At 40.1% G+C, this 27758-nt stretch overlaps 1 protein-coding gene across 1 annotated transcript in view; it reads left to right on the forward strand.

Annotated features, from left to right (window-relative positions):
- The first annotated feature begins 220 nt into the window (after positions 1 to 220).
- SLC36A2 (solute carrier family 36 member 2) overlaps positions 221 to 27758 on the forward strand; it is a 32824-nt gene continuing 5286 nt past the window's right edge. The window contains exons 1-7 of the mRNA XM_079145457.1: positions 221 to 511; positions 3564 to 3654; positions 4210 to 4298; positions 4849 to 4944; positions 7387 to 7471; positions 10505 to 10723; positions 12195 to 12293. Coding sequence (XP_079001583.1) covers positions 348 to 511; positions 3564 to 3654; positions 4210 to 4298; positions 4849 to 4944; positions 7387 to 7471; positions 10505 to 10723; positions 12195 to 12293 — 843 coding nt within the window. The 5' untranslated portion in view covers positions 221 to 347. The remainder of the gene's footprint in view (positions 512 to 3563; positions 3655 to 4209; positions 4299 to 4848; positions 4945 to 7386; positions 7472 to 10504; positions 10724 to 12194; positions 12294 to 27758) is intronic.

A 27758-nucleotide genomic window follows, 5' to 3' on the forward strand; every position in this document is an offset into this window, starting at 1 on the left:
CCTTGGTAAAGCGTTTGATAAATACCTAAGCCCGAGTTTTCAAAACCACTGTAGTAGTTGTTACTGTTACAGTGATGGGGTAACACCAGTGAGGGATCCTGCCGCCCTTCCCAAATCCCTCCTTTCTTCCCTCGGGGGCGTGGCTTCTCCTCCACTGGGCGGCTTCAGGCGGGAGGAAGAGGCGCCGCCCTCTGGGGCAGGTGGGCGGGGCCTCGCTCCAGCTCAGCAGAGAGTTCTAAGGCACAGCCACTGAGCTGGGTCTTGCACCTGCACCGGAAACCTTCCCATTTGATTCTTTCCAAAGTAAGCCTCCTTGTCACCCTGAGCTCTCCCTTTCTGAAGCAGTCATGCCTGTGGCAAAGAATACCAAGGAACTCCAAGGAGCTGCTCCCCTCAAATTGGACCTCATGTCGTCTCCCAAAAGTACGAAGAAGCTGCAAAACAAGGACTCCAGTGTCTTGGATGCAAGGTCTTCAGAACCAATGGATTTGGAGAAGACCCAGGGCATAACGTGAGTACTGTTTTCTGTCAGCCCCACTTCTGCAGTCCAGCCTGGGAGCTTGATCATTGGTAAAAACCTGGAAGTGGGTGTGCCTGATCTTCAACCCATTGTGCAGATGGGAGAACCAAGACAGCAAAAGATGTGGTCAGAGGCTGTGTCAGATGAGAGCTTAAAGGGGCAGGAGTGGAATCAGAAAAGCCCTTAGGGATATTCACGGGGAATTAAGGTGCACATGAAGTAAGTCATTAAGTCATTAGGGTAGAGGCAGGAATCCAGGGCTGGTTCCACTGTCAGTTTTTAGTTACTGACAAGTCCAGTTAATGCTGAAGAGGGCCGCAAGATCACTAACTTCTTGGAGAAGAAGGTGAGACCTGAACTTAAAGCCATAATGGTACCACTGACAACTCAGCATTGCTTCCTCCCGGCAGTAAGCGGGGCTTCTTCTCCCACTGGGAATGGCAGTGAGGACACCCAAAACCAACATACCTGGGAGATGCGTCTTTAGGGAGAGGAGCCTGGCGCGGGGTCTGGGACGCACTATTCACAAGGCTTTCAGAACTTGACCCAGACACACTATGGGGTTCCAGCTCCCCTTCCTCATATCTGACCCCACCAACAAATCAGTCTAGATAGTTTATTTAGGGCAGTGCAGGGGCAGGTGGTGGAGAGCTCCTGCTGCTTTAAGAAGAAAGTTTTGACACCACTGGGGGACTAGGGGAGCCCTGGATGGCGAGTTCACTCTGGGTCTCCTTTCCTCACGTGCACAGCAGGATGAACAGGTGTCATTGTGAATTGAAGGGGGATGTCCTGGGAAACTAAATATGAATGAGGAGGAGGGGGCGTGCAGCGGGGAGGAGAAGCCTCTCTCCGCAGTCACCCTGCAGGGCAGTACAGGGATGGACACTGTGACTGGCATGGTTCGGTTATTCCGGAGCTGGTCCTGAGGGTAGCTTAGTATTAGTGATCCAGAGGGTGAAGTGTTCAGGCCCTGAGGCTGCCACTGCAGAGCAGGATATTTCTCAATTAGGGGCCTTGGGGGAACCAACTGATTCTGCGTCTTAAACAGACACATGGTTTTGTTGGCAGTTGTAGCTACTTAAGAATCAAAGGACAGAGGAAGGGGACCAGGGGGAGGCAGGCGAGGAGGGAAAAGGAAAATACTAGGTAACAATATTGACTGAATTATATTGCTATATTGTGTGCATGTGTGAATATGTAAACAACAAATCCCACTATTATGCATAATTATAATACCCATAAAAATATGGGGGAAAAAAGAACCAGGAGATAAAGCAAGTGAGAGCCGGGGGGAGAGATAGTAGGCTGGGTCAGCGGGACACCTATGGGCTGGCTCCTTGGGTTTGAAGTCTTACTTAGCTGCTGCCCAGCTTGAGCAAGTGACAGAACTTCTCTGCCCAGCCTCTCCTCTGTGAAATGATAGTCTGCACCTGCCACTTTGGCCACACAGATGACATGAGCATAAGGCCCCCAAGTGCAGTGCCTGTAAATGCTCGCTGGCTGCTGTGAATATAATGGTGGTCCAAGGTCACCAAAGGGCTAGAACCCAGGTTCTGGGTTCCTGGTCTAGAGCTTTGCATGAGTCACCACACTGTTTGTAAGTGGGCCAATGATTGAAAGCTAAATTCTGATTTCCTAAGTCCTTTAGTTAGAAATTTCCTAAGTGACCCGTTGACCCTTTCCCAGTTGCAAAACAAGCCCATCACTGGGGGCCGCAGGGAATAGTGCTCGGTCAGCGATGTGGACACCCACAGGGAGAGGGAAAGGCACGCGGACTCTCCACCCCCTTTCTCCTCCAATTGTTCTCGTTAACCCTTGACATGTCCATGGCGAATTCTTGGGAAGTTAGAGGATTTAGGAGTTTTACGTAGACACAGTAGTGTTTGGGGAAGTTCTTTCAAAATATCATTACTCCTAACATTTGCAGAAGCTTAGCAAAGTTGAACACGTTGCCCAAGATGATACAGCTGGTTAAGTAGTGGCCTTGAGTTTTAATCCACGGTTTGTCCAATTCCAGAGACCAGGCTCCTTCCAGAATCCTTCTGCTGCTTTTAAGACCTTCTCCTGGCTGGAAGGCTTTTCTGGGGAATGTCCAAGGTTTCTAAGGTCATAGATATAAACCCGGTGCTCACCTTGATTTCACCAGGTCCAGGTATAAAGAGTGAAGGAGTAGATTTGTTTTGTGATTCTTCAGGAGAGAGGGTACCTGCCTGGAATCTTTTTCCCTGCTGGCTCAGACTTTGTCCTCTGGACCAGTCTTTGCATCTCTCTTAAACAGTGGGAGTTTTTTGTTTGAGGGGAGTTGGGAGCATGACATTTTCCAGCCTTAATGCCCTGGGCAGAGGAGAGAGAGAGAAAACCCTCTGGAGACCAGTCCCCAAATGACCCAAGTCATCTGACATTTTTATTCAGAAGTCACAATAACTTCTTTTTCCTGCCTGCCCTTTTCCCTTTCCTTAGAGTCCAGTCCTGTCTCTACCACTAGTTTGTGGCCTTGGGCTAGGTGCTGCCCGCCTCAGTTCCTCAGTGATGAAATGGCTATCTCTTTACCCACTGTCTGGCCTTCTCTCCTGGAGGCTGCTCTGTAATGATGAGAGTAAGGAGGGATTCTGAGGTAGTCCTGGGCTTAAACACTAACTCCCCAATATATCCTTGGACAAGACATTTTCAAAAGTCTCTGTGCCTCAGTTTCCCCTCCTGCAAAATAAAGACAATAGCAGTACCTATTTTATAGTCTTGATAAGATGATTAAATGAGATAAATTATATTATATTCAGATAAAGTGCTTCCCATAGTGTCTCAGATAGCACCTGTTGTAATGGCACAAAATGAGCATTGGCTGCTAAAACTGAGACAGTTATGGGAAAACTGAAATGATGGTTACCTTACAGGAGACTCAGATATGCCAGGCAAGGATACAGGGAGTGAAAGATGGCCAGGAGGCTGCCTGCCCGGCTTAACCCAGGTGTTGGCCGGCTGTGAGGGAGTGACAGCTGGCTCCCACCCTCCACACACATCCTCACGTCTCCTTCCTCTCCTTTAGAGGGTTCCAGACCTTGGTTCACCTGGTGAAAGGCAACATGGGCACAGGGATCCTGGGACTACCCCTGGCTGTGAAGAACGCAGGCATCCTGGTAAGAGAGAAAGCCACAGGTGGGACCAGATGGTCAGGTTGTAGGATGGGAGGAGGGAGGCGCTAACCACTAACAGCCTCCAGGGACAGTCTCCTGGGAGGCTGCTTGGTGCAGACTTAGCATCCAGACATCGAGCCCACGTCTGAGCTCTGGCACTGCCACAGGCTTTAGTGGCCATGGCAAGTCAGTTGGCCACTCCCTGGGCCTCAGTTTCCTCCCTCATGGAACACAGTGGTGAACTCTGGCTGGTTTCCAGTTGTGCTCCGTGGAGCCTAGGTCTCCTTGGAGATGCCTCCCAGGCCACCAAGGGGACACATGGTCATGATTCTGGTTCCCCTACCCATGCCATATCCAGTAGAAAGGCTTTATGTACTTTAGTGCGATGCCACTGGAGATTATATTTGAAAGAATGGCTGTTAACTGCTAAAAATGGCTTGCAAACCAGTTTGCTGGGAAGTTCTTAATGGTATTAGCATTCCCCAGTTGTAGCTCACAGCGTTCTTCATAAATCCATTCTCTTCTCTCTTTCCCTGCCCTTGTCTCCCCTTGCTCCAGATGGGCCCGCTCAGTTTGCTGGTGATGGGCTTCATCGCCTGCCACTGTATGCATATCTTGGTCAGGTGTGCCCGGCACTTCTGTCACAGGTGAGAAAAACAGCATCCTGAGTCAATTCCATTTGGTGTATGATTCTGGCACATCCCAGAAACACCCTACACATAATAAGTAAGAGTTTACTTTTTAATGTTTTCCAATATGGCCAAGAAAAAGAGAGGAGCATTTAGGGGCAGGGACCTCAATGAGATTCTGCCATATAGTCAGTTAGATGATCTCAGATAGACCATTGTGTTTATCAGGTTGGCTCATCTGCAAAGGATATAAACAATCCTTGCCTAGCCTTGTCTCAGATAATTGTCATGAGGATCCAGTGGGATTCATGGGTATGGAAACTACTGTACCCACACAAAGTGCCTATTGTTACTTTTGCTATACAGTAACATCCTTATTTGACAGGTAAAGAAAACAAGCCACCAGCGAATTGCTGCCAGGTGTCAAAGCATGAATTAGAACTTAGATCTCTGTCCCAGTGTTCTGTTCTCTAGCTATGTTCTGTGTTGTTCTGTGTCTCCTGATTTTTGAGTATGTGATCTCAGGTTACACCACCTCTTGCAACTGTGCTTGTGTTCTCTCCTGCAGGCTTAACAAGCCCTTTATGGACTATGGGGACACAGTGATGCACGGACTAGAAGCCAGCCCCAACACCTGGCTCCAAACCCACGCCCACTGGGGAAGGTATCTTGCTTTTGTTTTGTCTGCTGCCGGGTACGATACGGGAGGAGAAGATGCTGTTCTCAGGGATGTCTTCTTCCCTGGAAAGGTGGTTCCTGTGGCACAGAATGTCATAGGGAAAGAGTTCATTGATAAGATTCAGGATCTCACTCCTTGCATACCTCCAGTGATAGGGTGCTTATTTCTTTATTATGTAAGTTTAATATTATTCACTCTTTTATTAAGCTAAATTTATTCTGTTGTTCCTACTTAGCAGACCCTGGAAGGAAATGCCGTGAGGAGCAAGACAAATAACAAGACTTTGCCCTTGCAGAACTCATAGTTCAGTGGAAAAGGCAGAGACTAAATGGCTTATCCACTGGGATAAATATGATAATGAGCAGATTACCACCTAGCAAATAGGAGATGTGTGTAGATGCAGTGGGGCGTTTCCTAGGCTGGAACAGCTGAGTGGAGTCCTGATGGAGGCAGTCCTGAAGGAAAAGGAATTTCTTAGGGGAAGTAGGACCCTGCCTGGAGGAGCTTCCAGGAAGAAGGAAGAGCAGGTGTGAAGACTCAGAAGCAGGAAGGTGTATGTAGTAGTTTTAAGGTACAAAAAGACCAGGTAGCTTGAGGGAAGAGAATCAGGGAGGTGAAACAGAAGCAGGAGCCAGGTGATCAATCAAGTTGCACATTTCAGACCCTTTTGAAGGTTTTGCTCTTTTAGTAAAGTCAACCAGGAAGCATTGGAGGATTGAACCAGGGAAGTGATCGTATTTGCATTGTTGAAACAGCTGTCTGGCTTCTGTGAGGAGGACAGGTTGTGGGGAGCAAGAGTAGACTTAGACCCATGAGGAGGCTGTTGACAAAGTCCCAGCGGGTGGCAGAGTGGCTGTACCAAAGCTGGTGGCAATGGCGATGAAGAAGAGTTGATCATGAAGAGCCTCCTGGGACTCGAGGGAAGGGAGCTTTCTGATGGCTTCTGTTTTGGACTAGCTGGGTGCGAGGTGCCTGAGAGACATTCAGGGAGAGCTGTCCAGTGGGTCTATACAGATCTGAGCTGATCTTCATGCAGGCGAGACAAAACTAAAGCCATCAGTCATAAAGCTGGGGGTAGAAGAGGTCTCTTAGGGAGAGGCTAGAAAACGAAGAGAAAGAAAAAGACCAAGGCATAAGGATCCTGGTTGAGCTCTTACCTATAAATCCATCTTTTATCTCTCAGGAGTGACACAGAAGGGTCCACACCCTTTGTCCTATGGTACTCGAGACACAATCTCCTCCTTTGCCCTGGTTTCCAGACCTTCTCCTCTTCTTATCCCGTGCACTTGCCAACATCGACCAAGGCCACAACTCGACAGTTCTGGAAACTTAAGCTCAACAATTCAGACACTGAATGTGTCATTTCTTTTTTTTCTCCTTTAATTTGTTCTGAGTTTCCACGTTTATTTTGCTGTCCAAGTTAAAAGTTTCTAGATCACCTTATATCATTTTCTTTCTCTTCCCCTCCACCACCCCACCAGAAATGGGTGATCACCAAGCTCTGGAAGTTCTAGCTTCCTGGTAATTTTCTAGATGCTCTAATTCTCGAATGCTAGTGGACGTGTCTGTGCAGGCTGCTGCCTTCTTTCACCTCTACATATGAAAGAATTTCCTATGGTCTCTCAGCCCTTAATCTTGTCTCTCCAGTTCACTTTGCACATGGAAACTAGTGAATCTGCCTGCTCCCTCTGCTGAAATGCCCTCTCCCCATTTCTTCTTCTCCTCCTGCTCTACCTGTACCTCCTCCATCTCCCTCTTCTTCTGGTTATTGTTCTCTTTCTTTTCTCCTTCTTCTCCTCTCTCTCCTCTTTTCAGTTTCCCAAGGGACTCTTGCTCATATATTGGTTTTTATAAAAGGCTTTCTGGAGGCCCATAATTTGGATAAAGTGTCCTTTTAGCCACAGACCTTATTCTTGTATTATGGTATTAAATTTTGTCCATCACACCCATTAGCCTATGAACAACAAGAGGAAGGGACCCTACGTTATTTTTCCGCATAACTTTGGGATCTTCCATTGTGTCTGGCACGTGGTAGAACAAATATTTTATATGTTAATTTTAGCTAGTAAAAAACAATGTGTTTACTGTCATCCCACATCAATAATAACAGTGGGGTGAGGAATGCCGTAGAGCCTGACCAGGGTGGCAGGGCGGAGGTGACCAGGGTGGCAGGGCGGAGAGGCTCATGGCCGGGAAGGCTTTACTGCTCCCTATGCTGAGAGTGTGAGGGTGTTAGAAAGCCACTTTTTATAAAGAACTATTGTTACTTCACTTCTTACTGCCCCATTATTGACTGTGGTAGAAGGACTGGAGGGGGCTGTTTCAGGACCACCAGCCCCTGGGGACAGGGGCAGAATGGCAAGAAATGGAACTGCAAAGTGAAGTTCTGTGCTAACAAGCCTCTTTCTCTTCTCCTCCTCCCTCTAGGCATATGGTGAGCTTCTTCCTTATTATCACCCAACTGGGCTTCTGCTGTGTGTACATTGTGTTTCTGGCTGATAATTTAAAACAGGTACAAACTCCTAGGGAAGGTGGAAGGGGAAAGATGTGGAAGAGGAGGCTCTTCTGCTAGTTGTTTGACAAATGTCTTCCTCTGAGCCCCAGTGTCCTCATCTGTACAACACAGGAAGTGAATCCAGGTGTTATCAAAGAACCTGGCTCCCCGCTCCACTGTTTTACCTATCAGCAGATTTCTGTGTGGTGACTTTTGTACAGTGTCCTTTGCCCCATATCTTGGACCTGTCCTCAAGGTTGGTCTCTAAGATTCTGGGCTGGAAAAACCCTTGGAATCTGTCGATCCTCCTACCTTGGTGCTTAATCATACTTAATGCTTCTAAAGTTGATTTGGGTCATGTCGGGTGGGATACCTAATCTCGCTTGGGCCATCTTTATCTACTGTTAGCTACTTGATTTAAGGCTTAATGGTTATTTTTCCCAGGAAGTTCTTCTGATCTAACCCAGATGTTATCTTGCAGCAATTTGAACAGAAGATTAGCGGTAACATAAGTTAATCAATGAACTTCAAAACAAAACAAAAACTTTTCTTTAGAGCTCTTTCTCTGTTTATTATAGTAACACCAGAAATGTAGAAATATGAAAAAGTTAGAAGGGAGGAAAAAATGATAAGCACTTAGCTTTTACTAAGCATTAGATATATTGGTGGAATTTTTACATGATTTCCATCACTTAATTTCTTCCTTGACCTTATCAGAGTAAGTACTATGATTGTTTCTCTGTCATATGCTCCAATGATTGTCTTGCTACAGGCCCAAGAAATGGGGCCAGTTTATTATGGACTGGAACCTGCAAAACTATGTGGCCAAACAAACCTTTCCATCACTATAATAAAAGTTAATTATCTTGCTTATTTCATTATAGTTTGGAACGGGGCATGGTGGCACACCTCTGTAATCTCAACTTCTCAGGATGCTGAGGGAGGAGGATTGCATATTCGAGGCCATCCTGAGCAAACTTTGCCTCCTAATGAAATAGAAAGGGCTGGGGATGTAGCTCAGTGGCAGAGTGCTTGCCTAACATGCATAATGTCCGGGGCTCAATCTCTAGTACTGCAAAAAATAAATTAATTAATTACTGAGTATAGGAGTTTGTTTTGAAAGCTCTTAAAACACATTTCCAGATGGCGTCTCAGAAAGTAATCTGATTTCTGCAGACCTTTATTTTCTGCATTTATTAATCAGGAAGGCAAGCACTGTCTCAAATTTACAGGCTAAGTGGGGTGTGTTCTAAAACATAGAAGCAAATATCAATATGATATTTTAGTGTCAGGTCAGCATGCCACTAACTACACCCTGAGGTCAGGAAGCTTCATTGTGAACTACATGCAGAGAGCAGAGGAGCAGCTCCACGGGGGTGCATCAGAGCTGGGCATGTAGGGCAGCAGGAAGAACAAGAGGGGACAGCCAGGGTGGGAGAAGGGATGAGTAAAAACCTAGAGGCAGGATATGGGACTTGCTCAGGAGAAGAAGTACATTTGGTTTTAAAATTAAGTGTCAGCCATGGGAGAGGAGGAGTCTTTCCTAGGATGCCTGGTTAATCTTCCAGGTATTTTTCCTACTGTAGTGAGGAATCATTTTTAAAAAAGCAAGCACACAAGACTAAATGATTCACATTTGTGAACCCACAGTGTGTACGTCAGTGCCATGGGAATTTCTAAGTAAAAGAGTTTATGCGCTGATTGACATCTTCTAAAATAAAAATAATGTGTATCACACAATTTGTGATATTGTATAGGAAACATATAGATGAATGTATTGCATGGTGTTATCATGACTCTCCATGAGTACTGAACTTAACATTTTCTTTTTGCTTGATTCTAATTTCTAATGGTTCCACAGTGAATTCTATTGCTTGCACAATTGTATTGTAATGTTTGTATCACTTAGGTTATTGCTAATTCTAAACCTAAGCTGTACTCTTCTCTGTTTGCCAAGAAGATTTATATACTACACATGTATATTGTGGGGAAGTGTTTCTTGTTTGTTATTGGAGGATGATAATAGCTTTCATTGGGTGGGGTTCAGGAATGTTAAACGTTCTACAATCAATAGTTCATCCACACAGGAAGAGTTCTCACATTCAAAATGCTCGTGTTGACTGGGTGTGGTGGCACATGCCTGTAATTCCAGCAACTCAGGAGGTTGAGGCAGGAGGATCACAAGTTCAAGACCAGCCTCAGCAACTTAGTGAGAACCTATCTCAAAATAAAAATTTTAAAAAGGGCTGAGGGCATAGCTCTGTGATAGAGTACCCCTGGGTTCAGTCTCCAGTATTAGTCCAACTGTAAGTATTGGTCCAATTAAGAGACAGTAACTTCATGGGTTAGCTAAGAAATAGTAAGTGATGAATCTTTTGGTTATAAGCCAAAAGAGATTCTGGGGAAATTTGAGCGGAAAATAAGTTTAGAGGAAGGATATTAGATAATTTATGAAAAGCTAAAACACAGGTCTCAGAAAAGAACAAAAACCAGAAAAGTTAGGAGAGAGCAGATAGCAGAACTAATGAACAGTTTCCACAGGGATCCAGTATCAGAGTTAATTTTTTACCCATTTCTAGTTCTGTTCTTAGGTCCCTGGATTAAGATTTAGCTTGGATTCCTGGGAGAGATTCTGAATGCCCTATCTTGAGTCAAAGGCCAATCCTCTAGCTCTGCCATGCAATTGGGATTTATAATCCTCAAAGGCTGCCTTCAATGGCAGGAGAGAATTCACTGCAAATAAGTCTGTAACAGGAGGAATGGGTCCTGGGTTGCCAAGAGCCAAGAAGTAGCCTCTGTAAGTCCAATTATTTGTTATTAAGGTTTTTTTTTTTGTTTTTTTTTTTTTTTTTTTTTTTTTTTAGTTATTTGTGTAGCCACCTTGGAGGGAGTATGATACAGAGGTTTAGAATCAGAAGCTGTAGATTCAGCCCAACTCACTGGAGACACTCCAACTCTTTATGAGGGAGTTTCATTGTGGAGAAAGCACTGAACTTACCCTGAAGTCCAGAGATTTATTTTCTTCTCTTGTTTTTCCTGTTCCTTCCTCAGGTGGTGGAAGCTGTTAATGGCACAACCAATAACTGCTATAACAATGAGACAGTGATTCCAACACCCACCATGGATTCACGACTCTACATGCTGGCCTTCCTGCCCCTCCTGGTGCTGTTGGTCCTCATCCGGAACCTCCGCATCCTGACCATCTTCTCCATGTTGGCCAATATCAGCATGCTGGTCAGCTTGATTATCATCGCCCAGTACATCGCTCAGGTTAGTGCATGCCACACTGATGCTTGTGATACGGGACCTTTATATCAATGACAGACTGGACTCTAGAGATCTAGGGCCAACCCCAGGGGAGGGTAAGTGTGTTTCTCACTCTTCAGCCTGGGACACATCTTGTTGTCATATTTTTTCCACAACCGTGTCTCTGTGCTATCTCGAATCTCCTCATTCATGTTTCTCCATACTTCTGTGTTTATGTCAAATTCTGTCTTTTAAAAAAATTATGCTTGGATTAGGATTGTGGCTCAGTGGTAGAGCACTTGCCTAACACGTGTGAGGCACTGGGTTTGATCCTCAATGCCACATAAAAAAGTAAACAAAGTGAAATTTAAAAAATAATTATGCTTATGACATAAGAAAAATATCTTGATTGGTAAACTACGGACCATTCCTATAATGATTGGCTAGCAAAGGGCAGTGAAAGGCAAGTTCTTCTACCAGAGTTTTATATCCTCTTGGCTACAATTCCAGGCACCTAAAATTATTCCCTAGGGAACACTGGAGAACAAAGTTTAATATTTACTCACAAAGCTATAAATAGTACTCCAAAATAAGCAAATCTATTATGATGTTAATGACAGTGTCTTTGACATTTACTGAATTATGGATATTGGTTTTCCATCAATTTCCTTACTTCCTATCCTTCCTATTGCCTTTATAGTTGACAAAACTACATTGAAATTTAAGTCCCAGAAATCTTGTGGCAGACTAATAATTTTCAGATTTTTTTTTCTGTGAAGCTGTAAGAGAAAATAAAAATTATATCATCCATGGAATCCAGTAAAAATAATAAATTACTCAAATATTGGAGAAGACTACAGATCAGTCTTATATTCCTTAGGCGTTATTGATGAATTATACAAAATTGAACTTCCTAATGAGAGAACTACTTCTGATTTACCTTTGTATTATTCCCGAGATTGTCCAGTTAGAAAAATTATTCTGTTATTTTCATAGTGTGGGTCACAGGATACATAGAATATTCACTCCAAGTACTCTCCTATCTTGCAATTTATTGCTCAGGAAAGAAGAAAAGGAAACTTTTATATTTCACTAATTACTTGGACATAAGAGACATTCTAGAATATTCTGTAACTACAGTAGGAGACATTTCCAACCCCTCTGACCACTGTCTATTCAAAGGTGCTCTTGAGAATTTAGGGTTGCCCTAATCTGTGATGTGTCAGAGTTTCTTTTGGTGGTTTCTGAAGAACCAACCTCCCTCCATGAGATACCTTGACAATCTTGAGTGACACCTCTATGTTTCTGTCCTCTGGCTCTCTAGTACTGTGCAGTATACTAAAATTCTGACCTTGGCCTACATCATTGGAAGTTTTCTAAACTTTCTGACATTCAATTTTTTTAAAATTCAGGTCTCCTCTCAGAGTACCTCTCTCTCTTAAAACGCTCAGATGTGCCTTGGGGGTGACCATCTCATTGCATGTCTCTCCTACAGGGAATTCCAGACCCCAGCCAACTGCCACTGGTGGCAAGCTGGAAGACCTACCCTCTCTTCTTTGGAACAGCCATTTTTTCATTTGAAAGCATCGGCGTGGTAAGGTTTGAATGGGGTGACCTTTCCCTGGTTCTGTGAGCTCTGAGTTTCTGTGCCCTCTTGACCATTGTGTGGGGCCTGAAGAAAATACACATGGGAGAATGTGACCTCTGGCCTCCCTTGGGTCACTTGTGACCGGCAGAAGAAAAGCAGATTACAACAGAGCGGCGGTCAGGGGACAATTATATTTTTGTAAGTCTATTAAACATTTCTCTTCTTATTAACAGAAGTTCCCTAATCTTTTAAAATCAAGACTAATGGTGGCAAGCAATTTAAAGGATTTGCTTAAATTTAAAGAAGTTTTCTGAAAAGAACCGTATATTTATAGTGGTTTATTATATAATCTCTACTTCCACATCTGAGGAAGGGTATACTGCTCATCTATTTTTAAATTTATTTTTAATTTGTGTACAGTGAAATTCACTTTTGAGAGGTACAACATTCCTGCAAGTTTTGAAAAATGCGAGTCACAGATGTATGACATCAGAACACAGAACAATTCTCTCACACAAAAAGTTCCCTTGTACTGCCATTTTTAATCAACCCCTCACCCCATGCCACTAACCCTGCTACCACCTTCCGTTCTCTGCCTCTATTATATTTTACCTTTTCCAGAATGTCATATAAATGGGATTATACAGCATACAACCTCTTGAGACTGATTTCTTCCACCCAGCCTAAGGCACCATCCGTGGCAATGCACATATCCGTACCCGTGGCTCTGGGCGAAGAGCAGCCACTACGCGGGCAGTGCCACATTTTATCTCCTTACCAGTTGAAGAGTCTTCCATTGTTTTTTAGTTTATGGCGATTGTGAATAATGCTCTGATAATGCAGCATGCGTGTAAGTTTTTATTTCTCTAGGAGAAGGTATTCTAGATCACATATTAATATCTCTTTAACTTGAGAAACTGCCCAACAGTCCCAGAATATCTGCACCATTTTTCATTTCCCACAGAGTGTAGAGCTTTCCAGTTGTTCTGCAGCTCTGCTAGCATTGTACGTATTGTCAGTATGTTGTTTTTCAGGGCCGGGGATTGAACACAGGGCCTCATGCATGTCAAACACACACCCTACCACTATTCCCTATCCCCAGCCCCACTTTTGTTTTTAATTTCTGCCATTCTGATAGTTGTATAGTGGTATCAGATTATGATTTAATTTGCATTTTACAAATAACCAGTGATTCTGAGCATCACTTTAAGTGTTTATTTGGCATCTGTGTATCTTTTTTGGTGAAGTATCTGTTCAGATCTTTCAGAAAAACATTTTTACACTGAGCTATTGTTCACTTATTATTAAAGAGTTCTTTATGCATTCCAAACATAAATCCTTAATTGATGTAATTTTCAAATATCCTTTCTAGTCTGCAGCTTGTCTTTTCATTCTTCTTTATGGAGAATTTTTCAATTTTGATAAAGTCGAATGTATAAAAATTTTTGCTTTTATGGATCTTGTTTTGGGTGTTGTCTCTAAAAACATTTTTCCTAACCCAAGCTCACAGATATTTTCTTCTAAATGTTTTACAGTTTTCATTGTAAAGTTAGATGTACCATCCACTCTGAGTTAATTTTTAAATTGTTTATAGTTTGAAGTTCATATTTTAAAATAGGCTGCCCCTTGTTTCAGTATCATTTGTTGAAAAGATTATCAATCTTGAATCACTCGGTGTCTTTATATAAAGTTGATTGGTAGATGTGAATGGGTCAGTTTCTGGACTTCCTATACTGATTCATTGATAGTTGTGTCTATCCTTCACCAATAACCACCTTAAAACCAGGTAGTATTGATGCCTCAACTTCCTTTTAATTAGTGTGTGTGTGGTGTAATATCTTTTTTCATCCTTTTAATTTTTTTATTGAGATAACTTACATAACATAAATTTCATCATCATAAAGCAAGCAATCCAGTGACTTTTAGTACATTCACAATATTATACAATCATAACCACTAATTTCAGAACACTTTTTGTCACCTGAGGAAAATTAACCCTGTACCCATTAAGTAGTTACTCTCTCCATATCAAGCCCTGGTAACCATTAGCTGGCTTTCTATCCCTGTGGATTTGCTCGTTTCAGATATTTCATGCAAATAGAATCACAGAGTATGTGTCCTTTTGTGTGTAGGTTCTCCACTTAGCAACGTTTTCAAGGTTTGTACATGTTAGTATCGGTATCAGCACTTAAGACCTTTATAGGGGTTAATAATTTTCCATAGGATGGATCTACAACTTTCTTTAATCCATCCATTTTGATGGACATTAAGGTTTAATTCACTTTCTAGTTTATAAGTCATAGGACTAGGAAAATTCATGCACATTTTTTTTGGTCTGAGCAACTGTTTTCAGTTCTTTTGAGTATACACCCCAGAGTGAGATGGTTGGATCATACAGCAATTCTCTTCACCATTTAAAGGAGCCATTTTTCACCATGGCTGCATTATTTACTTTCATTCCACCAACAAACATTAAGGGGTCCAGTTTCCCCATATCCTTGCTGATACTTCTTATTTTTGCATTTTTGTTGTTGTTGTATTGGTTTGGTTTGGGTTTTTTTGTTTATTTTTTATGTACATTCTAGAAGGTATGGAACAGTAGCTCATTGTGCTTTTGATTTGCATTTCCCTAATGATTAATGACATTGAATGTCTTCTCATGTGCTTCTTCACTATTTCTTTATGTTCTTTGAAGAAATATCTATTCAGGTCCTTTGCCCATTTTTAATTGAGTCGTCTTTTTAAACTTAAGTTAATTTCTAACATATATGAAAACAAAGTTGTACCTATTTAAGGAGTTCCATGTCATGTTTTGACCTTGTCTTCTTGTCATTGAGTTGTAAGAATTCTTTAATGAGTTCTGAATAGTGGATCCTTATCACACAAAGAACAAAAACATTTTTTCTTATTCTGTGGGTTATCTTTTCACTTTAAAAAGAGTATTTTTAATGCACAACAGTTTTTAATTTTGACAAAGTCCAACTTATCTGTTTTTTTCTTTTCCTGCTTTTCCTTTTGGTATCATATCCAAGATTCCATTGCCAAATCCAAGATCATGAAGATTTACCCTATTGTTTTCTTCTAAGAGTTTTATAACTTTAGTACTTATATTTAGGTCTCTTAGTTCATTTTTCATAAGTATGTGATAACTTTTTTCTTTATATGCAGTTATCCAGTTGTCTCAGCACGATTTGTTGAAAATATCATTCTTTTCTCATTGAATGTTTTTGGTAACCTTGTTAAAAATCATTGATCATTTGGGTTTATTTCTGGATTCTCAATTCTATTTCATTGACCTATATCTGTCCTTATACCAAAACCACATGGTTTTGATTACTGTAGATTTTATAGTAATTTTGAAATCATGAAGGGTAAGTCCTCCAACTTTGATGTTTATCAAAATTGTTTTGGCTATTTGGTTTTTTTTTTTTTTTTTTTTTTGGAGTCAGTCTCACATTAATTTTAGGATCAGCTTGTCCATTGTTGCCAAAAAGGCAGTTGGAATCTTGACAGAGATTTTATTGAATCTGTACATCAATTTAGGCAGTACTGCCGCCTTAGCAACATTAAGTCTTTCAGTGCATGAACATGGGATGTCTTTCTACTTATTTAGCCCTTTGATTTCTTTATATAATATTTTATTGTTTTCAGCATATAAGTCTTGCCCCTCCTTGATTAAATATATCCCTAAGAGACTTTTAAAAATACTCTTGTAAATGGTATTGTCTTTTTAATCTCCTTTTCAGATTGTTCATAGAGTACAGAAATACAACTGACTTTTGTATGATTTTGTATCATGCAACTTGTTTAGTAACCAACAGTCATGTGTGTTTGTGTGTATGTGAATTTGGATGCCTTTTGTTTCTTTTTTCTTGTCTAATTGCCTGGGCTAGAATTTCTAGTGCAATGCCATATAGAAGTGATGACAGCAAACAGCCCCTTCTTATTCCTGATTTTAGGTGGAACACTTAGTTTTTCATCAAGTATGATGTTAGCTGTGGTGTATCTTAGATGCTTTTTATAGGGCTAAGGCTGTTTCTTCTATTTCTTGTTTGATGAATGTTTTCATTATGAAACAATGTTGATTTTTCTTTCAAACACTTTCTTGCATCCATTAAAGTGATCATAGCTTTTATCTTCTTCATTCTATTACTATGATTTATTATGTTAATTAATTTCATATATTGAACCACCCTTACACTTCTGGGATAAATCTCACTTGGTCATGGTACATAATCCTTTTGGTATACTGCTCCATTTAGTTTACTAGAATTTTATTTTATTTTATTTTCCATATTTTTATAGGTCCATCATGGTTGTACATAACTGTGGGCTTTGTGGTTACCTATTGGTACATGTACACAATATAACAATATAATTTGGTCAATAACATTTCCCAGTATTCCCCTTTCCCTCCTGGTTTACTAATATTTTATTAAGGAACTTTATATCTGTATTCATAAGGAATATTGGTCTATAGTCTTCTTTTCTTACAATGTCCTTTTCTTGCTTATATTTTAAAGTGGGTTTCTTAAAGACTATGGTTCTTGTTTTTTAATTCACTTTGATCATCTTTATCTTTTATTTGTATGGTTAGATCACTTGCAATTAAGGTAATTATGATTGAATTTAAGTTTGTATTTTACCATATTTTCTATTTCACCCTTCCTTTGGTTTTCCTTCTGTTTCCTCTTTCTTCCTTCTTTTGGGTTACTTGAATAATTTTAATATTCCACTTTAACTGACTTTTTGACTACATCTCTTTCCAAAATGCTTTTAGTTGTGCTAGCAGTTATAACACACACCTGTAACTTTTCGTCATTTACTTTAATATTTTATCATTGCTTGTAAACCATAGAAATCTTACAATCAATGGGTCTCTTTACTTTCCTCCGTGTTGTGTTGCCATGTGTATTACATCTCAGTATGGTAAAACAGCATCAGACAATGTTGTCATGTTTGCTTTCAATAGTCATGATGCAGTCCTTGTAATAAACTCACCAGAAGAAACAAAGTCTATTCCAATCTACCCAGGTATTTACCATTTCCCTTGCTCTTTATTACTGAAATTCCAAGTTTCCCTGCGCTATGAAGAATTCCCATTAGCGTTTCTTTTAGAGCAGGTCTGCTAGCAATCAATTCTCTCTCTTTCTCTGTTGTATGAGATTGCTTTGATGTTGCTTTTCCTCCTGAAGGGTATTTTTTCGCAATATACAATTCTAGGCTCTTTTTCATCTCTATGAAAGTAGAGTTTTCCTGCCTTTTGCCCTCCATAGTTTCTGGTAAGAAGTCTGAATCATTGTTAACCTATGTGTAATGTAGTTTTTCTCTGGTTGCTTTCGTGGTTCTTTTTTATCTTTGATTTTCAAGAGATGGTAGCATACACGGTAACTCAGTTCTTAAACCTTCGCGTGATGCTTCACATCAGTTCCCTATGGGTAGAGCTCAGGGACAAGCCCAAGGCTTCATTCACAGACTAGAGACCACTTTCTCCAGTTCCTTCCTGTGTTTTCCTGCACACTCACCAGCTACCGGGGCCTCTTTTTACTTGTCCTATGGCTGGAAAGCCAGGGGTTTGACCCTCCCTTTTTGTGCCCTTGCTGTGACTGGGTTTGCCTCTGGAGTTAAACATGGGGAGAAACGAGGGATGAAATAGCAGAGTTTTTGCAGGATCAGCTTCATGACCACACAAACTGTGCAGCCTCATAGGACCCAACCTTCGGAAGAGTTCCACACTTGGTTTAATGCTCTGCTTCCACCATCCTGAAATTCTTGATTTTTGACAAAAGGGCACTGCATATTTACTTTGCCCTAAGCCCCAAGAATTATGTGGCTAATTCCTGATTTCCTATACTCTTCAGATTCCCAAAGCCTACTGCCCCAGTTCCTCTGCTCAGAGAAAAGAATTAGTAGGTGCCTGGTCACCACCACAGGCACTGATCCACCAAAATGCAGCTTTGTGTCTGGGACTTGCCTTGGGGACATAGACTGGAGAGAAAACAAAGGAACAGAAAAATGTGGATTCTCTTCATAGTATTTGTCCCACAGTGGTCCTTATTCTAGGTCCTCTGTATGAAAGGAGAAAGTTTTTCTTGGAGTTTTTCTGTTTTTATCCACTGCATAGTCCTAGACTTTGGACTTCCCTTGAGTTTAAACTGGGAAATACAGGAAGGAAAAACATCAGAAAATTCACTACCAGAGTGATCATTTTTTCTGATTATAACTTTCTTTCCCAATCCACCTGCTACTAGTTCCTCTTCACAGTGGATGCGTGGTCACTTTATATATTCTGTCCATGGTTTTTAGTTATAATCAGTGAGGCGGGGGAAGAGAGAGAAAGAGTGCTTACCCCATCTAGAAGGAACTGGGAGCACTCTGTCCTGTATTTAAGACAGTCCTGGCAAAAGCAGAGAGCAGGAGGGGAATGAATGATTTTGGAGACAGAATGTCCTAGAATAGTGCTGTGGCCATTGTTATTCTCTGAACCATAATTCCCCAACTATAAAATGCTGATAACATTTGTTCAATAAGTATTTATTGATTGCCAGCTGTGTGTTCATGTTTATTGCTATCAGAATTAAAATTACTTATCTTCTAATCCTGCTTCCAATTTCACAGAAGGATACCCCAAGCCCAGAGTGGGAAAGGAACTGGGAAACAGCTGGGAACTAGGAAACAGCTGCTACTTAGTCCCCAGTACATCTGGCACTCAGCCCAGGGGCCTTTCCACATTATATCAACTGATATTTATCACTTTCATTGATTGATTGACAGGAGAGAGAAGGAAGCCAGTTACTTAGCATGACCTGGCTTTACAAAAGTTCCTTTTTGCAGTAAGTATGTTGTGGGGTGGGAGAGCTCAGGTTGGACTGTTTGCCCTCCATATAATCCTTGGAATTTCCCCAGAATAAAGTAGAAGGGGTACAGCAAGGATCGTACATGGCATACTGTCCTCCAATGTCTTCCATTTGCATGGGATGCTGGCAAGTGTGCATAAAAGACAAAAAAGGACTTAACAGTACAAGGGGGAAAATGCTAAGTTCCTATTTAATACTCAGCAACCCCAGTGCTATAGGAGTACAGGCAAGATTGGGTAGAAGCAAGTACCAGGACTTTGGAGGGCAGCCCTGGTCTACAACCCATGTCTGAAGCCCAGATCTGCCACTTCCAAGCTGTATAATTTGGGACAAGTTACTTTTTTTTTTCAAGCACTGTTTTCCTCATCTGTAAAATAATAATTATACAAGTACCAACTTCCTGGAGTCGTGGTCTTCACAGTATTAAAAAATAATAACATCCACCATTGACTAAGCCCTAACTATGGCATGCATGTAATTCTTCAAAGAATTCCAAAAGGCAAGTTTTACTTGTTTGCTTCTTTCATACAAAGGACCAAAGCACAGGATCAGCTAAATGGTTCATACAAGGTGTGTTTAGCACACAGTCTGAACAAAGAGCAGAGCAAGGTGGGGGTGGTCTCTAGTTACTGGGAGCCTGAAATGGTAATTATGGGATGAGAGACCCAAAGAGAGATGTCCTTCAAAGAAGCAGCCTGGTCTCAACTTGGATTTTGTAGAGTCAGGTATGGATTTGGAGGAAGAATTCTGAGAACAAAATATTGAGAATTTAGGGTGTGGGAAAATGAATTTTTAGGAGAACCAGGAAGCTCTTCAGATGTCATCAACTCATTGGGTCCCTGGCATCTCAGTTTCCCCATCTATACAGTGAAAAGGGAGGACCTACACCAGAATTAGAGTCTTCAACTCCAGTGCCTTTGGAAAGCAATGCGAGAGAGGAGACCAGGTGTTTAGTCAGTGGAAGGTAAGAGGCAGACCTGTGGATGGGAAAAGACTGCTGTGCCTAAAGGCATTCCTATTCATTTATTTAAGACTATGCTGGTATTCATGAATTCCCTCTGTTTTTGCTATTAGGAGGTCTTTATTTCTCCTTTGTTGCTGGAGGACAGATAGCCTTGCGGGTATAATAATCTTGGTTGATAGTTATTTTCTTTCGGGACTTGGAATGTATCATTTCATTTCCTCCTGATCTTCAAAGTTTCTGCTGAGAAATCGTCTACAAAAAAGGCGGATGTCCTGAAATGTGACTTGGTGCTTTTCTCTATAGATTTTAAAATGTTCTGTCTTGTCTTTTGACAGTTTGACTGTTAACATGACACAGTGAAGATCTTTTCTGGTCATGTCTATTTTGGGTTCATTAAGTCTCCTGTACATGAATGTCCATATTTTTCTCCATATTGGGGAAGTTTTAGTTATTATTTCATTAAATAGGTTTTCCACAGATCTGGATATTTATTCACTTAATGGTGTCTTAAGATCTTGAGTGTTCTCTTCGTTTGGGGTGTTGGGAGTAGTGGTGTCTGCAGGGGATATCTTGAAAGACCTGTATTTAGGTTCAGATATTTTATCTTTTGCTTTATCTACCCTGTTGTGAGGTTTTGGTCTGTATTTGTCTTTGACTTATTGAGCACTTCGTTTCCAGTGTTCTTTGGTGAATTTTTCATCATGTCCAGAATTTTCTTCCTAATTTCATTTACTGCTTACCTATATTTCTTGGATGTCATTGGGCTTTTCTAAAATAATTCTTCTAAGTTCTCTATTAAACATTTAATCCACTTCAATTTCTTTGGAATCTGTTGCTTGGGAGTTATGTTCTTTCACAGTTTCATATACCTTCTTTTTTTCCATATATTTTATGCTCTACATTGATATTTGCACATCTGGTAAATCATATAGATATCTCAAATACTTTCATGGGGGTGGTCTTAGTAAGCAGCTTTCTCCTAAACATGTGATGTGGAATGTCAGCTTTTTAATGTAATGTTGGTTTGATTCTATCCAGGCACTGTACTGTAATCTCCCTGTAGCTTCTTTGGCTGTGATTAGTGAGTTTGGGCATAGTACATACCATATTGGAGACAGATAGACCCACGGTGTCTGCAGGCAATGGAAAAGTGGCGGCACTCTAGTAATTAAGGCAGGTATGGTGAAGTCAGCAGTGGGTATGTGGTGTTCACTGTAGGATTGGTGGCTCCTGTTGGGTGACTAAAGTTTCCTTGGGTGTTGTTGATGCTAGTTCAACAACCAGCAAGGGCTTCTGGCGCTGACGGCACCAGCGATGGCAAGGGGTCTGAAGCACTTGTCTTCCTACCAGTCGATGTTGCAGATGCAGATGCCGCACGGGGAGAGGTTGGGGCAGGAGCTGGAGCACCCCTCTGTGATGCTCACACTCAGTCCTGAGAGCAGAGCATGGTCAACTTCATGACCACCAGAAGATTCTGACAAGAGTCACGCAAGGAATTCCCACATCCCAAGGTGGAAGAAAGAACACCGTCATGAAAACATGTGCAGGAATAAATCCTACTGGAAGAGGAGACACACAGAAGAGAAATGGAAAAGAAAAAACATTATCTAAACAACAAACCATCCATCCATAAAGATGAGCAAGAGAGGAAGGAAAGAACAAAGAATATGCAAAACAACTAGAAGAAAATCAGCAAAATGGCAGGAATAAGTCCTTACCTATAATTATAACCTTGACTATCAATGGACTAAATTCTTCAACTAAAAGGTAGATTAGCTGTTTGGATTAAAAAAAAAAAAACAAAAAACAGGACACAACAATAAGCTGAAATTCTCTTCACAAGACACAGACTAAAAGTGAAAGGAAGGACAATGATATTTCAAGAAAATGGAAGCCTAAAATGAGCAGCAATTATATCTCACAAAATGAAATTTGAAATAGAATTTCAGACAGAAACTATAAAAAGAGACAAAGAAGATCATCATATAGTGATTGATGAATCAACTCAACAATATATAATATTTATAAATCTACATATGCCAGTTTTATAAAACAAAGAATGTTAGACCTAAAAAGAGAGAGAGGCTTCAATAGAATAATAATGGGGAATCTCAACAACCCCCTTTCATCAGTGAACAGATCATGTGACAAAATAAAATCAACATAGAAACAAAAGAGTTAAATTACATTATAGATCAGATGGACTTAACAGACATTTCCAGAACATTCCATCCAACAGCTACAGAACACACGTACTTATCATCTTTTCATCAGCACATGGAACTTCCTCTAGAAGAGCCCCTGCATTAGACCACAAACCAGTCATAACAAATTTAAAACACTGAAGTCATATCTTCTATTTTTTGATCATGTGAATAGAACTAGAAGTTAACAATATAAGACATTTTAGAAATCATACGAATGCTTGGAGACTGAACAACACACTTTGAGTGAACAGTGGGGCCACTGGGGAAGTCAGAGGGAAAACTTCAACTTCTAAAAACAAATGAAAGTGGTAACACAGTGTACCGAAACTTGTGGGGTGCAGTAGTCCTAAGAGGGGAGTCCGTGGCACTGAGTGCCTACATTTAAAAATAGAAAGACTTCAAATTAAGCAACCCAATAATGCCTCTTAAGGACTTGGGAAAGGAAGAACAAACCAAGCCCCAAATTAATAGAAATAACAGTTCAGAATGGAAATAGAAACAAACAAACAAACAAAAAAAAATACAAAACATCAATGAAGTAGTTGACTCTGAAAAGATACACAAAATTGACAAACCTTTATCTAGGCTAAGCAAGGAAAAGAGAGAAAACCCAAGAGATGAAAAAGGATACATTTACAATCAATGCCATACAGATACAAAGAATCATTAGGGATTATTATGAAAAGCTATATGCTAATGTATTGGAAAATTTAGAAGGAACAGACAGATTTCTAGATATGTATGAGCTATTCAAATTGAACCAAAGGGACATAAAAACATGAAAAACCTATAACATGTAATGAGATAATAATAAAGTCTCCCAAAAAATAAAAGCCTGGGACTGGACAACAAGATGCTAAATTTTACCATTCTTTAAAAAAAAACTTAACACCAATGCTTCTCACACTATTCTGTAGAATTGAAAGGGAAGAAACCTTTTCCAATTCATTATGTGAGGCCAGCATAGGCCAGCTTACCAAACTCACGCAAGAGCCCCGCCGCCACACACATGAAATTATAGACCAATATCCCTGATGAACACGGATGCAAAATTCTCAGTAAAATATTAGCAGAATTCAGCAGCACATCAAAAAGATCATCCACCATGATAACGTTGGTTTCATCCTAGGGATGCAAGGATGGTTCAATATACACAAATCAATAAATATAATACATTTATTATACAGAATAATATCACATGATCATCTAAATAGACAGAAAAAGCATTTGATAAAATTTGACATCCTTTCACAGTAAAAAGCCATGAACAAATTATAGAAGAATATAAAGTCTCTATATGACAGAACCACAGCCAGCATGATACTGAATAGGGAAAAGCTAAAGCATTTCCTCTAAGGTCAGGAGCAAGACAAGGTTGTCCACTCTAACTGCTCTCATTTAATGTGGTACCACAAGTTTTAGATAGAGCACTTAGGTGAGAGAAATGAATAAAACACATACAAATAGGAATAGCAGAAGTCAGATTACCCCTGTTGGCAGATGATATTATTCTTATATGTATATATATAATTATATAATTTGTTCTAATTACTTATACATGACAATAGAATGCACTTTGACACATCATACGTAAATGGAGTATAACTTTTCATTCTGGTTGTACATGATGTTACACAGGTCATGTAATCATATATGCACACAGGGTACTAATATCCAATTCATTCTACTATCATTCTACTCCCACATCCCCTCCTCTCCCTTCACTCCCCTCTGTCTAGTCCGAAGTACCTCTATTCTTCCCCCGACCCCTTATTGTGAATTAGCATCCTCATATCTGAAAAAACATTTGGCCTTTTGTTCTTTGGGATTGGCTTATTTCAGTTAGATAATATTCTCCAGTTCCATCCATTTACCAGCAAATACCATAATTTCATTCTTCTTGAAAGCTGAGTAGTATTCCATTGTGTATATATACCACAGTTTCTTTATCCATTTATCTGTTGCAGGGCACTTAGCTTGGTTCCATAGATATAGTTATTGTGAATTGAGCTGTTATAAACATTGATGTGACTGCATCACTGTGGTATGTTGATTTTAAGTCCTTTGGGTATAAACCTAGGAGTGGGATGACTGGGTCAAATGGTGGGTCCATTCCATTTTTTTCTTAGGAATCTCCATACTGTTGCTTGTATTCTTCATAATTGCCATTCTGATTGAAATGACATGAAATCTTAGAATAGTTTTGATTTGCATTCCTCTAATTGCTAGAGATGTTGAACATTTTTTCATATATTTATTGATCGATTGTATTTTTTTTCCCTGTGGTACATCTGCTCAGTTCCACAGCCCATTTATTGATTGGGTTATTTATTTTTTGGTGTTACATTTTTTGAGTTCTTTATATATCCTGGAAATTAATGGTGTATCTGAGGTGTGTGTGGTAAAGATTTTTTTTTCCCATTCTATAGGCTCTCTCTTCATGTTATGTTTTTTTCTTTTCTTTTCTTTTTTTTTTTTTTTGCTGTGAAGAAGCTTTTTCGTTTGCATTCATACTATTTATTGATTCTTGATTTTACTTCTTGCACTTTAGGAGTCTTGTTAAGGAAGTCAGTTCGTAAGCCAACATGGTGGAGATTTGGACCTACTTTTTCCTCTGTTAGGTGCAAAGTCTGAAAATGACATGTTCTATAAATAAAAAAAAACCTAATATCTCCACCAAGAGCCTATTAGAACTGATACATGCATTCCAATAAGATAGCAGGATACAAAATCAACATGGAAAAATCAGTAGCTTTTCTATACACCAGTAATGAATTTTCTGAGGAAGAAATCATGAAACCCATCCCATTCTGAATAGCTACAAAAATAAAAAAAACTACCCAGGAATGAAACGTAACTAAGGAAATGAGAGACCTCTACAATGAAAATTACAAACACTAATGAAAGAAATTGGAAAAGAACACAAAAAAGTGGAAAAACCTCTCATGTTCATTGACTAGCCAAATTAATATTATTAAAATATTAACCAAATAAACAGATTAAATGCAATCTCTATCCAAATATCAGTGACTTTATTCACAGAACTAGAACTAAAAAAAACTTTATTGGCATAAAAATAGACACATTACACAGTGTAACAGAATAGAGATCCCAGAAATAAACCTTTATATCTGCAACCAAATAATTCTTAACAAAGACACTAAGAACATTCATTGGAGAAAGAACAGCCTCTTCGATAAATAGTGCTGGAAAGGGCTGAGGTTATGGCTCAGTGGTAGAGCACTCGCCTAGCACGTGTGAGGTACTGGGTTTGATCCTCTGCACCACATAAAAATATATAAATAAAATAAAAATATTGTGTCCATCTACAACTAAAAATATTTTAAAAAATAATCCTGGAAAATATTTTAAAAAAATAGTCCATGGAGAAAATTGAAACATGACCCTACCCTGTACAACAATCAACTCAGAGTGGATCAAACACCTAAGACCTGAAACTTTGAAACTTCTAGAAGAAAACATGGCAATGATTTACTGAAGAGGACCCTCCCCCCCGCAAAGCACAGGAAACAAAGCAAATATTGAAAAATAGGATTACAGCAACTAAAAAGCTTCTGCACCACAAAGGAAGTAAAGCAAAGAGAGAACCTACAGAATGGGAGAAAATATTTGCTAACCATTTATCTGATAAAGGATTAATATCCAAAATATATAAAGAACTCAAAAAACATCAAAGCAACAAGTAAGGACTGGGGCTGTAGCTCAGTGGTAGAGCACTTGCCTGGCATGTGTGAGGCACTGGGTTTAATCCTTAGCACCACATAAAAATAAAACAAGTAAAATAAAGGTATCCTGTCCACCTACAACTACATAAAATTTTTTTTTAAAAAAGAACAAGTAAATCAATTCAAAAACTGAAAAATAATTTGAACAGATACTTCTCAAAAGAAATAGTACAGAATAAATGTGTAAAATAGATATGTGGCAAATAAATGTGTGTAAAAACAGTCAACATCTCTAAGCCATCAGGGAGATGCAAACCCAAACCACTCAGAGGTATCATCTCAGCTCAGAATGATTATTACAAAAAAACAATGATAATAAATGCTGTGGGATGTGGAGAAAAGCAAACCTGTATACAGAATTGCTGAAAAATGTAAATTAGTATAGCCACTATGGAAAACAGTATGAAGTTTCTTCAAAAAACTAATAAATAGATCTACCATATGATCCAGCTATCCCACTTCTGGGTATATATCCAAAGAAAATGAAATCAGCATACCAGGAGGCACCTGCACACCCTATATTTTATTTGCAATAGCTAACAGTGGAATCAACCAAGGTGCCCTACAACAAATGAATGGATAAAGAAAAAAAATACAACACAATGAGGAATTATTCAGCCATGAAGAAGAAAGAAATCCTGTCACTTGCAGCAAAATGGATGGAACTGGAGGTAATTATGTTAAATAAAATAAGTCAGGCAGAGAAAGACAAGTACTCTATGTTCTCTCTCATACATGTATGCTACAAAAATTGTCAACCTGAAAATAGAATAGTGATTACTAATGACTAGAAGGGGAGGGATAGAAGAAGGGAGATTGGATTTGAAGAGTGCATATTGTATGCATGTGTGGGAATATCACACTGAACTCCATTAATATGTGCAATAAATACATGTTAACAAAAGTAAATAGAAGACTAAGCTGTCTGAATAAAATGCACCTGCTGGCCAGATCTAGCTGTCATAGGGTGCTGAGATCCTTCATCTGCATAACCTGAAGGGGCCTTCCAGCTCACAGTGGTCCCAGATCATCTTGTGACTTGGGCCTTTCTCTTTTTTCTTTTTTTCACTGTCCCCCACCTTTCCCCACCCTTTGCTATCCCTTTCCTCCACTTCCTCTTTCTCCTCCCCTCCCCCTTTTCTCTATTTCACCTTTTCCCTTTAGATGTGGTTAAATATACCAAACACAAACTCACATCTTAACCACCTTCAGGAGTGTAGTTCAGTGGTATTAAGTACAGCCACATTTTTATGGAACCATCACCACCATCTGTCTCCAGAAATCTTTCATCTTGTAAAACTGAAACTCTGAACTCACAATTCTCTCCTCCTTCCAACCCCTGGAAACCCCCATTCTATTTTCTGTCTCCATGTTCCTGGCTACTGCAAGACCTCCTAAAAAAGTGGTACCATGTGGTATCTGTCATTTTGGGGTTTATTTCACTCAGTGTAATGTCCTCAATATTGTAGCATGTATCAGAATTTCCTGCATTTTGACCGGGTGCAGTGGCACACACCTGTAATCCCAGTGGTTCAGGAGGCTGAGGCAGGAGGATCACCAGTTCAAAGCCAGCCTAAGCAATTTAGTGAGGCCCTAAGAAACTCAGAGAGACCCTGTTTCTAAATAAAATATAAAAAAGAATTGGCGATGTGGCTCAGTGTTTAAGCACCCTTGAGTTCAATCCCCTGTACCAAAAA

This window comes from Sciurus vulgaris (genome assembly GCF_902686455.1).
Source record: "Sciurus vulgaris genome assembly, chromosome: 6".
Classification (NCBI taxonomy): domain Eukaryota; kingdom Metazoa; phylum Chordata; class Mammalia; order Rodentia; family Sciuridae; genus Sciurus; species Sciurus vulgaris.